Source organism: Perna viridis, chromosome 1 (genome assembly GCF_037379345.1).
Source record: "Perna viridis isolate PV_CMFRI_1.1 ecotype Kerala chromosome 1, ASM3737934v1, whole genome shotgun sequence".
Classification (NCBI taxonomy): Eukaryota; Metazoa; Mollusca; class Bivalvia; order Mytilida; family Mytilidae; genus Perna; species Perna viridis.
The window spans coordinates 745,293-761,218 of NC_142445.1; the positions used below are offsets into that span (position 1 = coordinate 745,293).

At 32.1% G+C, this 15,926-nt stretch overlaps 2 protein-coding genes across 11 annotated transcripts in view; one reads left to right on the forward strand and one right to left on the reverse strand.

Annotated features, from left to right (window-relative positions):
- Positions 1-76: 76 nt before the first annotated feature.
- LOC148626766 (uncharacterized) lies at positions 77-15,839 on the forward strand. Of its 9 annotated transcripts, none has more exons than XR_015923317.1 (5): positions 77-285; positions 1,212-1,285; positions 1,559-1,599; positions 10,829-10,843; positions 12,582-15,839. XR_015923317.1 is itself a non-coding variant. In XM_088586267.1 (4 exons), the coding sequence occupies exons 1-3, from the start codon at positions 216-218 to the stop codon at positions 1,562-1,564; spliced, it is 603 nt and encodes a 200-aa protein (XP_088442393.1). In that variant the 5' UTR covers positions 99-215; the 3' UTR covers positions 1,565-1,599; positions 8,972-10,820. The 9 variants fall into 9 exon arrangements, 5 of the variants coding, with proteins under 5 accessions (XP_088442393.1, XP_088442316.1, XP_088442528.1 ...); XR_015923223.1 differs by having other exon boundaries at positions 99-738; XR_015923334.1 differs by lacking the exon at positions 10,829-10,843.
- The window catches only part of LOC148626767 (HAUS augmin-like complex subunit 7), a 28,062-nt gene continuing 20,871 nt past the window's right edge, over positions 8,736-15,926 (reverse strand). For both annotated transcript variants that reach the window (XM_088586087.1, XM_088586116.1), the window contains exons 8-10: positions 14,174-14,383; positions 11,038-11,146; positions 8,736-8,941 (exon numbers count right to left, since the gene is read on the reverse strand). In XM_088586087.1, coding sequence (XP_088442213.1) covers positions 8,811-8,941; positions 11,038-11,146; positions 14,174-14,383 — 450 coding nt within the window. In that variant the 3' untranslated portion in view covers positions 8,736-8,810. The remainder of the gene's footprint in view (positions 8,942-11,037; positions 11,147-14,173; positions 14,384-15,926) is intronic.

A 15,926-nucleotide genomic window follows, 5' to 3' on the forward strand; every position in this document is an offset into this window, starting at 1 on the left:
GCTTGTATATGTTTATATATAAATCAATTAGTTTCAAACACTTGAAAGACCCCCAAAAAAATGTTTAGTGACGTTTCATACGTCCACGAAACGATCTGTTCACGTGATATTTTTACACATAAGTAGGGTCGTCTTCGCAACGTTCGACGCATTTTAAAATATTTTGATCACCGAACAGGCTACTAGGCAAATATTCAGCTGAATTTTACACACATATGATGGATGTAGTCTTTATTAACGAATTATCCCCCATGTCGATTATGAAAAGAAAGAAAACTCGGCGCGGTAAGAAGAAAAATGCTATGTTCAGGAACAGATCAAAACCAACAACAGCAACATGCGATCGTGTGCATAACGAACTTGAAACAGAAAACACTTGTGTTATGTGTTCAGAAATGTTTACGGAGTGTGAAAACTTGAACAATAATTTAACTTTTAAAACGAAAAACAAAAGAAAAAGAAGAGGACTTCTGAGGCCTAGATATAGCCCAAAAGCTCCAAAGAATTATACATCATATATAATGGATGATCATATTGAAAACCGTGATGGGTATTTAAGTTACACTTACGAATCTCCAGATTCAGTTTTTGGTAGAAATGAACTTTTAGTATGTTCCTATTCACCAGGATTTATTGATCAACTAAGTTTGGATAATTGTGCAAACAGTTTAATTAAATATGATTCTGAAAAGGATGTCAAAAACAAAGATTTGGATTTCATAAAAAATGACTTTGAATGTATGTACAATACAACACGCGCAGAAGAACTTGCTAAGCAAACCAAATGTGAACTTATTGAGTCAGTTTGTAAGATGGAAGAAAAAGCAGACCATTTATTGAGAAGTTTGGACAAAGTTAATTCCCAAACAACAAACTCTGATGAGTCATTGAAACATAATATTAAGAAAATTCAATTAGAAAATAAGAGATTAAAAGCAGAAAATGAAATTTTGATGTCAATTCTACAGAAACAGACAATTTAAACTCTCTGTTGTTCATTCATTAACCATATCAACAGTTATTTGATATTGGCAAAGGTTTCAAATCTGTCAATTTGGAACAATGTACCATAGAGCAACGCTCTACCTTGTTTTATTGCAGTTTTATAGTTTTAATGTACTAGAGACTAATTTTAATGTATTAAACAGTTTAATGTATATTGTAGTAGTTTGTATTTCTGTATTATTAATTCAGTGAAGTTTGTTTTTCAGGTTTCTTTGGATGCCAGGACCTTCAGGCCATTGTGCTTCTTAAGGTTCCAGTGCATTGCCTTCCTAATGAAAAGGTAATTACATATTGTACTCTTACATCTGCCTACCATGATGTGTCAGAAGTCTGAATAAACACAATTTGACATATATACATTGTACCACTAACAAGCAGTTGCATAAATACATGTACATGTACAAAAATGATTTAAATGATCTTTTATTTTTGAGATGCACAACAGAATCTTTTGTGACTGATCCAGAAAAATAATCTTCCTATAAATGATTATATTCACTGCGCTTCTTGTGTAGACTTTTCTACATATATAATGAATTTAAAAATATTTCAGGCTTAGTTTATTACAGTCTCAACATAAAGCTGACTTTACAGGTAAAGTGCCTTTATGAGTTTTATGTGCTACAATGGAGAAAGATACGTGCAGTATGACAACATCAATAATAGAAGTAACTTAGAAAATTACAATTCAGGCAGTTCTTGAAAAAAAAAATTGGTTTGCTGTATATCCACAAAAAGTTTTGAATGTGATTGGTTTAGGTAGATAAAATGTACATGTGCCAGATTTTTTTCTTCTGCAAATGATTTAAAAAAATGTCATGTTTTTGAAGTGAAGGAAAATTTTGAGTTGGTAGGTGATTTAAACAAGTGCATGTACATGTAAATCAATAAATACATGTTCATGTGGTAGCAAACCAACAATTTTATAGGCCATTGCAAAGCTTGGAAAATAAGGCTTCCAAAATCATTATACTAATGGTATGATGATTGTAGAAATTCTTCACAAAATTTACTTGAATAAATAATACTGAAAATCCACATTTTTACCTGTTCTGCTAACTGACAGCATGGAGGCAAATTACTCGCACATGTAAACAATATTCATAATTTTGTAGTTAATTACATATATGATTTTAAAGTACACATTCTCAGCTTTATTTTGACTACTTTTAATCATAATACTCACAAATAATGCATATGTCTAGGTTTAGTGTGTTTTTGGTACTACATAGTGCGGGTGGCCATTTGACCCAGAAGTGGTTAGTGAGACTTTAAAGACATTTTATGGGTTTTTTTGTTTTTGTTTTTTGGCATTTTATGAAAGCTTGTGGTATTGTGAGTCTAATAAGACCAATATTATCAAAATCAGACATAGGACTACAAAGAAATGGTCATTTTTATATCATGCCCCTCGGTGATATTTTACCTTAATTACTAAAAAATTACAATTTTAACGAAATTGTCACACCAAATTGATACCTATGATAATTCAAAAAGTTGTAATAGTAAATATCATTTATCATTATCAAAAGAAAACAAATTTCAACAATTTATATCATACCTATTTCATTACTGTGTGACTATTTGAGAACTGTGAATATCCCAAGCACTGATAAAAATCTTGTTGCTATGTTGTTTTTTAAAATACCTTGCACAATGCACCTATTAAATTATAGCCTGATTACCAATATCACTATACTAATTTTATGGGAAAATGGAAATAATGATCAGGAAAGGCAATTTTTCTCAAATTATGCATTTCTCTGAAATATGCCATAAAATAAGGCTTCCAAAATCATTACGCTAATGGTACGTTGATTGTAGAAATTCTTCACAAAATTTACTTGAATAAATAATACTGAAAATCCACATTTTTACCTGTTCTGCTAACTGACAGCATGGAGGCAAATTACTCACACATGTAAACAGTATTCATACATTTTTGTAGTTAATTACATATTTGATTTTAAAGTACACATTCTCAGCTTTATTTTGACTACTTTTAAACATAATATACAAAAATAATGCACTTACAATGCATATGTCTAGGTTTAGTGTGTTTTTGGTACTACATAGGGGGGTGGCCATTTGACCTGGAAGTGGTTAGTGAGATCTAAGACGGGTCTAAGTAGCCAGTTCTTTGTTTTCATACATTTACATGTAAAAAAAAGATTTCAAAATTTCCCTGAGTATTCCAAGGATGAATGATACAATAATTGTAGAAATTTTCACAAAATTGACTTGAATATGAATGAAACTAAAATATCTCATTTTTTTAACTCGCCTTGCTGAAGGCCATGTGAGCTATTGCCATCACTTGGCATCTCGTCATTAACAATTTTCAAAACACTTCTCCTCTGACACTACTTGACTAATTGGAACCAAATTTGGTCTGAATGTTCATTGGGGTATCCTGCATAGAACTGTTATAGGGATTTTTTATCCATTGAAAAACATGGCAGCAGTAATTGAAAATAGAACATAGGGGTCAGACAGTAGTTTTTGGCATGTGTCTCCAAAACCATTAGGTTTTGCCAAATTATGACAATGGGTAACAGTGTTCAGCATGATGAGATCTATATGTGGTCAAATTTTAGTTTTAGGTTGTTCGAGTTACTGCCCTTTTTCCACATTTTTTTTTTGCTATTTTAAATGTTATTTCTTTCCAAAATCTTCTCCTGTAACATTACTTGACCAATTGAAACCAAACTTAGGGATTTTTGATCCGTCAAAAAATGGCTGCAGTTACCAAAAATAGAACATAGGGGTTAGACAGTAGTTTTATGCATATATCTCAAAACCGGCAAAAAAAAAATGTGTGTTTACTGTCACATGCTGAAAAAAAATAGGTCAGTAAGTCGGAGGCCGCCATTGTTGTTTAATACGATAAATGCCGGTGATGGAAAAGGCAGGAATTTCTGGAATTTCAGAAAATTGCTGATAAAAAAGTTAAGGTCGCAGTGATAAAATGAGGGTCGGCAAGGTGATCGTAAATGCACATAATTTTTTTTTCTTGGGGTTAGCTAAATTCTGACATTGGGTAAATGTATTCAGCATAATGAAATCTATCTGAGGTCAAATTTTCATTTTAATCCATTAAGCACAGTGATTGTGTTAGCCTTAATTTACCTCAAAATTTCAGCCGTTTCCCCCAGAGATAGTTTCCCAGTTCTGTACATTTCCCAAAATGATAAAAATGGTAAAAATTTGTTTTGTTTACTTCAGGAAAGCCTCTGCTTCAATTTCAAGCGTTGTGGGTCATGATAATTTTCGTTTCCTGAAGCAATCATTTGGTTCAGATATCATTTATATTTGGTCCTAAGTTGGCACGGTTACAATTTTCCATCTGGAAATTCAACTTGACTTTGTTTCGCCCCCCTAATATGCAATTTTACTTGATATTTCTGGAGACGAATTCGAATCTATAGTTAACAAAGAAAAACTGTACTCTAAAGTGAATTCAAACAAACATCAAACTTGTTCTCTTATTGTATAAAACAATGAATCAATTTAACATGCAAATACATTTTATTTGTATGTATGTGGCTGTTGTTTGTATGTATATGGCTGTTATTTGTTTTGGGGCTGTCGTCGTCTGCATATTTTTTTCCAAATTTGGTGTAAATTTTCCCAATATAAAGGGAGGATGCTTTGAAAAATAATAACAAAATCACTGTAGCCATGTTGGAGTTGTTGCCTTTTTCAACGTTTTTAGCTATTTTTAATATTATTTCTTTAAAAAATCTTCTACTCTGACACTACCAGTTTAGCCAAATTCCATCAATAGCTGACCTGATCCTTATTATTAGGACTACAAAAGTCTTCAGTGATAAAAGTTGTCAGACGACTCCTTGTATGAGTTATTGCCCTTGAAAGGGGAAAAATGATTTTTTTTTTTTGGACACTTTTCAGCTAACTAATATTGTGTCCACATTTAACAGTTCTGGGTTCAACCATTGCGGTCATATTATGCTGCACTTCGCAAAGCTTTTTACTACACCTTGTTTGTATGATTGATCCTTGCTATGCTCTGGTTCATGTTCAGTGAGTTAGATTGAATTACAGTTGAATCACTATCTTATCAATTTGTATTCTTACATATTGATCATTTACATTACACATTCTCCTTTAATAAAAAAAAAAATAAACTGAAGAAAGAAAAAAAAAAGACTACCCTAGTTACTGTTTTGTAAAATTTACTTCAGTTGGATTTATGGGCCTTGATCAATTTTCAGTTGCTCAGAAAGTGTCTCTGTGGCTGCATGCTTGCCTCAAGTGCAGGAGCTAGTGTGTTTCCCATCTGATTTATAAAAATAACACCTCTAAAACTGGTAGTCAGTGCTTCTTGGCCAATCATTCAGCACAGGTTAGCTGGGACACACAATAAATGTGTTCGAATGGGACGACATGGCTACCTGAAGGCTGTTGCATCTGTAACCTAGAAGTCGCAACAATAAAAATCTACCTCAAATATTGACTTAAATATGTTGCTTCATTCCTGTACTAGTAAATTTCTAGGCTTTTGATAGACTGAGAAGATGTCTACAAATCCCATATATTGTTGCTAAGCTGGATACCTGGGTGTAACCATTTCCTAGAAACGTCATAAACTTTTCTACACTAACACAACATTTCTTTCAAATATGTCAGAATATTTACTAGCAACATTACTGAATCTACTGTTAATGTGAATAGTCCATTAGAGTTGAGTAATTCAAGTGCATTTGGTTTTCTAAAGTGCATACAAACTGAAAAATTAAGAATTTCATCTGAACAGACTTAATGCAATTTTAATTTTAAATATTTAAATATAAATTTGTCTATTTGAATGTTGGAACAGCTATTTGAATATTTGATGTTCTCAGGCTACATAATAAAGCTAGGGGACTAAGAATATCTAAAGATACAGGATTAAAAAGAATGATTTTTTGTTCTGCTGTAGAAAAGTTGAAATATTTTGAAAAATGAATTTTTAGGGTTACTTTTGGAAGATTTATAAAACTTGTAGACTTCTAGAATAAATCGTTTTGTCTTAGTTTGCAAATTGTTTATATTTATTCCCAGTATATGCAAATTAGTATTAACAGAGAAATGTGGCTCCAAAGTCTAAATTGTAAAATTCCAAAGAAACGATAAAAATGTGAGTTTCAATACCAGAAGGATTCTACCAAGGTAGACCCCTACACTTGAATAAAAAGGCCCAACCGTTATAGAATACTAGTAAGGACCTAAAACAAGCATTTCATGGAATTTAACTATTTAACTCTAATAAATAAAGGCAACAACAAAATTACCAAACACTAATCCTAGCCATAATCAAGTCCAAAATTAATCTGACAAAATAGATATTACACCACCAGAGCAGTTGGTACCACAATGGTCTGGACTTGGTACAGTCATTACTCTTTATTTTGGAAGAAACTGAGTATTTTTCAACCAAGGCCTGATATCTTTAAAAGAATAGTCTTGGATTGATTTATGGGTAAAGTACTTACTTTTCAGATGTTAGGGGCCAAATAGGGGGTCGGAAACATGCATTTTCCTGAACCAGACAGTAACTTTACTATTAGTGAATAAATCTTGTTGAAATCGTATTAAAAGTGCCATAAGACTGGGATTTATTATGGGGTCAAGGCTTCGACTTATTGGAATTTGGGGCCAAAAAGGAACCTGAAACTAGCATATTTCTATATTTGTACAACAACCTAAGTAAAAGTGAATAGACCTCATATAATAAACTACATACCATACCATAAATGTAAGACTAGGATTTATTTTTGGGATTGTGACTTGAGCCAAGTAAGAATCAAGAATAACCTCTTCAATTCTGGACAAATTCTTATCCCTTGTCGATTATCTAATTGTATAGCTTAACAAGTTTGAATGGTGAGGCTATACTTGCCCCAACAGTTCAGCTCTTTTTGAGTTATTGGAAATGGGTGGTTTCCAGTTTTGCACAGTAACTCCAGAAAGCTTCCACCAATAATAATGAAATTATATCTATAATGGCAAGCTCCCTTTTTATCCCCCTGCAATGTTAAGTTGGGGCATATTGTTTTACCTGTCCTTCCGTTCCATTCACGGTATATAGTCGTTCTGCTTAACTCCTCCTACAGTATTTTGGGTACGAAGTAGATACTTGGTATGATTATATATGGATTTTATCAGGGTATTTATTTCTATCAATATTAGACATATTCATAGATAATTGTCATTTTGTCACCATTTTGAGGGAAAAGGGTATATGTCTCTTCCAGGTATCTCCTCCTACAGTATTTAAGATAGGTGGTAAATAATTTTGAGTAAACATGAAGGTTATAAACAATTAGCGGAAGATCCTACACACAACAGTGGATCAACATAAGATTTAGTGTTTGTTCCTGTAGACCAATGCTATAAAATCAGGACATTTTCAACTTCTTTCTCTGATCATTAAATTGTTGCCATTCAAAATAATTCAAGCTTGCAAGTATAAATTGACTTTTATACTGGCATATGCCAGAAAATACATGCAGGGGCATCAGACGTGTCTCAGACAGAGCAATCTTCTCATAAATTAATTTTGACAACCAAATATGCAGTAGCTGTGTTAAATGGAGTGCATCCCTTTGTCTGGTTCTATTTTTTCTCTATGTTTCTGGTTACAGAATTTTTTTCATTACAAGGGTTGGGAGGGGGGTTTATGTTTTTGCACAGTAACTCTTGCACCAATTAAAATGGAACTTGGAAAGTGAATATATCTACAGTGAGAAACTCCCTTTGAAAACACTTGCAACAACTTTTGGGATGTGTCAATTTTCATTATATTTGATTCAAATGAGCTCGGTGAGACCATTCCTACTTTTTTAGTATATTACTTCTAAAAATATTTTCATCTATGTTGCATCATGCATATTTTCATTGAAAAATGATAGAAAATCTACTTATCAGCTATGTGAAGTTGCTTATTTATTGCGTTGCTTAGGTGCAATAAAATGTGCACATGCAGGCACATCATCTGTGTCACACACAGATGGGGAGCCCTACTTTTTAGTGATTTTGCTAAACAATTGTGTCCTTGTGGAGTGCGGGTGCATCACTTAGTCTACTGTGTTGTTTAAAATGGAATGAGATGGTCAAACAGCAAATTTTTGTCAAACTTACTCCCAAATGATAAAATAGCAGATAAGGGGCTTAAGTTGTTCAGAATGGCAATTCTATATTTGATCCATTTTCAGCTTGCATCTTCATAAATTCATAATGGAATTTTAACATACAGTTCCTTACTGCTAATCAAAGTTTTAACTGATATATCAAATGTTTGGGAACGATATTCATATAGAACTGACAAACCTTGTACTGTGTACAGGAATTTTACAATCAAGCTCAAGTAGGGCAGCAAATATACAAGTAGGATTTGTTTATTGCTGCACTTTTATCTCATGTATTCTATATAAAATTCTTCACAGGTTAACTTCAAGCACAATGTATGAGAAAAGGGACCAAAACAAAATGAAAACTTGATCTGTAATTTGTTGTGGTAAAGCAATGTACTAAATATCAATTTCATATCTGCAAACATGAAAAAGTGCAGAAAGCTGATTTGCTGCACTGACTGACAGATGAATAGATTGCATACCTAAAATCCACTTTAAAGAAAGTTGCTAATAAGGGACTAATAATTTCTTTGGAGAAGTAGTTTTCTATGTACAACTCACCAGCTTTCTTCACAAAATCAAGAAACATTGCTATATTATTGAAACAATATTTGATGCATAATAATTAATTTTCAAATTATTTCCAATAATAAAATTGTTTTAATTTTGTCACACTTTAAGTATAGATGATCGGAAGGAAATATTAGTTGTATCGCCAACATTGTCTAATCTCTGTATTGATTCGTCTAACACACTAACACATTCCTGGAAACTTTCTAAAGCTGCCTGGTCTGCTGATGCTGAAATAAAAATAAAAAATTACATTGTAGGAAAGTGCCAAGATAAACCAGTTTGACTGCAAGATTAAAGAATTGAAGGGATTTCATAATGAGAAATTGTTTCTTTCTGTACGTAAATTTAGTTGTCATTGAGAAATAATTTCTTGCTCAGAAATACCCATTTCATCAAAAGACAGCCTGGGGAGACACCACTACAGCTTCACCAATGTATTTGATGGGAGTAATGCATTTATCCAAAATGAGGCATCTAGGGATAACTTGAATTACCAGGTATATGATTTCTAAGCTATAAGCAACAATAAAAAACAGGAGGCTCCCAGGAGCCTGAATTGCTCATCTGGTTATTTTTTGTCTTTCAAGGGCAATAACTATAACAAGGAGCTGTCCAACAATTTTGACTCAATGAACACTTAGGTATGACTTATCATAAGGATCATTCGATCAATTGAAAGTTTCATTCTATCTTATAGCTTTCAAGATATTGGCTGAAAACTGCTAAAACATAATTTTTTTGCCTTTCAGGGGCAATAACTATAACAAGGAGCTGTCCAACAAGTTTGGTCCTTGCAAACTTCTGTTGGTCATATCATAAGGATCATTTCAGCAATTTAAAATTTTAATTCTTTAATAGTTTTCAAGATATTGGCTGAAAACTTTTAAAAAAAAACATCATTTTTCACCTTTCAAAGGCAGAAACTCTTACCAGGAATCGTGTGACAACTTTGATCCCTGGAGACTTTTGTAGGCCTTATAATAAGGATCATAAAAAAAATTGGCTCAACCTAACAGTTTTGGAGAAAAATGATAAAAACTGCTGTCTGATCCCTATGTTCTCTTTTCATCAATTTAGATCGAAGATCAGAATTGATGTAGCAGTCGCCATTTTGTAAAGCCTGATAGCATCTTCAATTATCTTACACTACCGCAGAAAAGTAGTCCCATTGGTATACCTCATTCAGGTTCGAATGCAGATAGTTCGGTCACCTTTATAGGTATTTCTAATAAATCAAATTCAAATCTGCGTTCTTTACGCCAATAAACAAACCCAAATAAACAACTTTTACTGCAAACTGAATATACTGGTAAATTTGGTTTGTATTAAAAACGATCAAATTAAAATAGTTTACCTCTAATCTCTTATCAGTAACTGAGAAATGTAGCTAGTTGAGAATATCATGTTTCTAAGGATATGATTTATTTCAATGATTGTGGCTTTAAAAGTTTTGACCTGGATGTCGATAAATTGAATTTCGACTTGAAAATTTAAAAACTGAGAATGGCCAAATAGTAGTTTACATTTCAATTATGCACTGAGTAGGAGAGTTTTATGTACATTCATCTAGGTGATCCATGTCAACAGATACCAAAACTGAATATTATAATGCAAACTGGTGCACTGTTACAATGCATCGTGAATTTGTGTGCGTTTTTTCAAATTTCCTTCGTAATCAGAATGGTGAATTTAAAAATAAAACAAAGAGTTCAATATTAATCATTTATAACAATAAATTTGTGTTGAGATACGTTTGAGTTCAATCCCCATACTTTCCTTTCATTCCATATTTTTGCAATTCGATGATTATTTGAGGTTTAAAAATGCAAACGATCGATATAAATTGATTCAGTACATGAGTACTTTGATTTGTAACAGCAGTTATGTTTTCCAACAAATAAAAAATTCCCACATCTACTCTATACAGGATACTCCAAGGAACATTCATACCAAATTTGGTTCAAGTTGGTCAAGTAGTGTCAGAGGAGAAGAGTCTTGAAAAATAATGGTAATATCCAGTAATGTTAATATCATAGATATGTATCTTATGACTTTCTATAATACCCATTTATTGTTATAACAGTTCATTAAAGACTTTTATCATATTTATACAGTTATTGAAGATACATGTAAGTATTCCTTAAATTACTACACATTAACTTTGATTTTCTTCAGTTAATTAAAATTTACAACCTGAGACTGGCACTTTCTGACATAGCACTGATTAGTTTCTTGACACCTTTGCAATTACATTACAGACTACAATCTGAATGATCTGTGACTAATACTTTGTTTCATAGTATTGAACTTTGTTATTACATACCAACACTTGTATCTCTCTGTGTTTTCAACCCAGCTCTTTGCAACTTTTTTGAAGCATCTTGACTGAGAACAACATAGGAATGACGGATTGAATGAAAACCAGACAGCAGCTGAAAAATTATTGAGAAAATAGGTTCTTACATGAGTGTCGAGAAATTCTGTCTTTCCCATGATTAAAGTACAGCTTAACATTACCTAATAACCATTCCCTAAAAGTTTAATACATGTAAAACAGTTAATATGCACAACAACATATTGTGTTCTTTTCTTAAAGTTCTGTTCAGTAATTTGAGGTTAGTTCTGATGACCAAACCTCAAACACATTTTACTCTCTGCACTTTTATAAATACAGCAGTGGTTTAGCATAAGTCCAGATACAAAATGTGTACCACCTTAACATCTAATTTAGTCAATGGGAAAGTCTATGTAATGCTTATGAAAACACCAAAGTCATAAATAAATGTAAACAGCAGTTGAACAATGACATTACTGAATAATCATTTCCTAAATGAAGATTTTCAAAGTTGTACACATGGCAAACGACAAAAAATTTCTTTCAGGGACTGTAACTCCTACATCCGGCATCATATCATTTTTTAAATTTTAGCATAGGTCCCTCTTCTAATGCTACACAATATTACCTCGTTTAAGAATTTAGCTTAATTCCACAGTTGTTGAGTTATTTGCAAAAAACTGATTTTGACCCTTATGTTCTATTTATAGTTACAGTGGCCTTGCTTTCAACAGATCAAAAATCCCACATCAGTTATAAACTTCGGTTCTAATTGGTCGAGAGAACATTTTTTTAAAGAAATACCATTACAAATAGCGAAAAAAAACATCAAAAGAGGGCAATGACTCCAACATGGCTTAAAAACAGATATACACAAAAATTTAACCACTGATTGATATCATAAAGCTTAGCACTTCAAACCAGTGGGAATTTTGCTAAACCTAAAGATTTTGGAGATATATGCAGAAAACTTTTGTCTGACGTCTATGTTATACCTTTTAGTAACAGCAACCATGTTTTTCCATGGAACAAAAATCCACATGAAAAATAGCAACAAAAAAAAACGTTGTAAAAGGTAAATAACTCCAACATGGCTTACCAGATCAACATGAAAATTTGATAACAGATCAGATGGATCTTATTATGCTGAACACATTCACTCTGCCAGAAGTTAGCTAAACCTTAAAAACAGTTTTGGAGATATATGCTAAAAAATTTCCTATTTTTAGTCTGACGGTGACCATGTTTTTTTATGGATCTAAAATCCCCACATCAGTTCTATGCAGAATACCCAAAGGTTTATTCATACCAAGGTTGGTCTAGTAATATCAGAGGAGAAGAGTTTTAAAAAAATATTAATTATAACAGATGCCAAATGATGGAAAAGGGGATTTCACAGTTTTCAGACTACAACTCAGTAGTGGTTATACCTATTTTCTTGAAATTTAAGTGAATTATTTCTTTTGATTGTTGAGAACTACATCTTAATTTTTTATAAATTTCTGATTTTTTTTTTCATTTTTGAGTTACAGGATATCAAAAAGGAGGAGTTTACAATGTACAATATTCATGCAATTACCTGAAAATGCATTCAAGCAATTTTCTTGAAACTTCATTGTGTAGTTTATTAGCTTTATGATTTTTTCATATTTTGGATTTTATGTTTTTTGAGTTTTGGGACTTCATTTATGAATCATGTGGGTTGTTGTCTCTTTGACATTCACCATATCCATTCTTGCTATAAATATGGGGTGATAAACTCAAAATACTTCCACCAATTGCTAAGACTTTGGGAATTATTTTTTTAATCTTAATCTAGGCTTTTGATTTTTTCATCATACTCTAAAGACACCAAAATAAAGTTCTGGTATTTACAGAAAGCACTTTGTCCACCTGTCTGTTTGTCTGTTCATGTTATCTTTCAAAGGTCTGACTGACGGTATTAAAGTTATTTAACCACTTCTGGCCAAAATATTATCCTGTGTCATACATATAACAACAATCAAAATTCAGAACTATATGAAACTTGAATTTTGTGTCCATATTTGCCCCTTCTATTAAGGGTTCCTCCTTTGAGTGCTTATCTAGCTGTACTCTATGTGGCATTTTATTAAAATTTTTCATCTCATTTCAATAATTTTTCTTGTAAATTGCCCCTCTTAAACAATAGCTTTAAGAAGTATGCTAGCAAATTTTCTCTATCATTGACCGTTTTTAATAATGGGGTACCAAGTGATCCATAAAAGCCTCCTGAAAACAGTAATTTATGTCAATGAATTTAACAATACAGCATAGTTTGTATCCAAATCAGTTGTTGTGTCCATAATGTACTGTATGTCCTTATATTTTAGTGTATCAAAAACTACACTTTCCCCAAGTGCACAGAGTTTAACTGGCAGCTGTCATATCATGCTAGACTCAGAAAGTCTTTTATCAATTCTGCAGAAGATCACAGAACAAACCAGCACTAGAGATTCACTTGATATTGTTGGGTCATATCCATTTAAATCACCTGTTGTGTATAGATGGCTTTTTGTCCTTTTATAGAACAGCATGTCAATTTGAATAGAGTTCACCTTAAACTCTTCCCTTTAGAGATTTGTCACTTTTTAAAACAAGTGATTCAAGCCAAAAATTCAAATTTCTCTAGATCATTCAAATTTAGTCTAAAAAAGCTCAAGCTTGGTGGAAGATTAATCAAGGGAACCAAGGTTATAGCGGTAATCAAAAGAATGTAATGCAGAGGACAAAGACCAAACATGGAAAACAGACATACACAACAAAGAACATAAAGTAACTAAAATCATACATACAAAGTAACAAAAGCAAATGGGCAACTCAAGACTCCACTAAGAACTGGGAGCCGAGTTGCTCATAAAAAGTCAAGTCCAGGGTAGACAAACAAGGAAAGAAAAACTATGACCAGTTGAATAAATCAGTTTTCATGGTGCAGATGGATACATGGAAGTATCAAATGAAATGGCTCAATTAAAAAAAATATTTCATCATATATTAAGCATGAGTTGTATGGTTTTGCTATTATTTGTATTATGAATAATGTAATGCCATATGTAATGCTTGTAACTGACTGTGTACTCATTTGAATGCTAGAAATAATACTCACACTAACAAACTGCTGAAGAAGGTTGTGTACTCTTTTGAATGCAGTTCCTAAGTCTGATAAAATTGGTGGAGATTTATTACACCATAAACACATTTCATTTTCATAAAGATATGAAAAGTTGGTGACAAGATGTGTTAGTTCTGTCAATACAAGTTGAAAAGTTTTCTTGACACGTTCTCTCTCTGATGTCTCTTCATCTTCATACTCATACTGTGAATAAAGGTTATATCAGACAGGTGAGAAGTAAAAAAACCCTCAATTGATGTAAACATCAAAATTATGGCTTAATTCATGACAAACAAACCTTTTAAATGGTTTATTTAATTCAAAAATAAATTTTTGGGTTAGGATTTCTCTAAATGTACAAGAGCAGGGTTTGAGATTCAACACAGGCAAATACTTATATGGTCGAACCTCTATGTGTCAACCTAGATTAGTAGAAATCTCAGATAACTTGAATTAATCAGTCCCCTCGATAGGACTTCAAGGTTAATTAATCCTGAAGTCTCAAAGTCAACTAATTAGTAGGAAAACTGATTGCTTTATTACAAACCAAGATCAAAGTGTGTTTTAACAACAATTAGTGTGGCTTTTGAAATCAATTTGTAGACACTTTTACAGGTTGATTTGTGTATTTAATCAATTTAAAATAGCGTATGTAGTGAACAAAAATTAATCTTATTAATTACACGTCAGAATTCACATTAACAGTGATACCGGATATTTTTGTATTTTGATAAAAAATGTTAACAGATGAATTGTAATGGTATCTGACTATTTTATTAAACATCAAACATAAGATGGCAAGTGTATTTCAAAGACTACATCCCTTTCGCTAATGAATATGAAATTTTATCGCAGTAATGTAGAACTTGGTTTGACTATACTCTTGATTGTGAGTCATACAAAGCAGCATGTTATGAACTTTTGACGTTTTCGATGTAGAAAGAAAAAGAAATTTCACTAAAACACTCGATGCCATTCAATATTTCAAACATGATATACAACATAAAAAAAAATATCCTCCAATATGAAACGAAAGCCATTACGAAATACCGTGTAAAGTGAAGTACATGTACATATATAAACACAACAAATGATGTATTAAAATGCAGGAAACAATCATCAACCAAACTACTAATATTTCCTGTTTATCCTTGACCTCAGATTACTCAAACCTCGGATAACTCAAACATTTTTGCATGATTCCATTGACTTCGACTTAACGAGGTTCGTCTGTATATATCGCAATGATTGTGATTTCTCAATCTTTCAAGTAAAGTAATTTGGTATCTAAAGGTTGAAGTGAAAATAACTAGATACATGCAATGATGCACAGTCTTATCACACATATGACATTATGTTTTATACTGTAATGATCAAATTAAACCAGTTTTGTATTACATTGTACTGTGATGATTACAATTAGTCAGATTTGTATATTGTACTATGATGATTACAATTAACCAGTTTTGTACATTGTACTGAGACAATTACAATTAACGTTTTGTATTACATTGCACTGTGATGATTACAATTAACCAGTTTTGTAGATTGTACTGTGACGATAACAATAAACAAGTTTTGTACATTGCACTGTGATGATGACAACCAGTTTTGTACATTGTATTATGATGATTACAATAAAGCAGTTTTGTATTACACATGTACATTGTACTGTTTTTTCATCAGTATTTTATATGCTTTGTGTATTGAACACCATAACTGTCTTATCTGGTCAATTACATTTATA

Excerpts from the sequence above, each read along its gene's own strand:
- LOC148626766 (XM_088586267.1), top strand. The coding sequence starts at position 216 with ATGATGGATGTAGTCTTTATTAACGAATTATCCCCCATGTCGATTATG. Across the intron at positions 739-1,211 it reads CATAAAAAATGACTTTGAAT|GTTTCTTTGGATGCCAGGAC; the intron begins GTATGTACAATA and ends TTTGTTTTTCAG.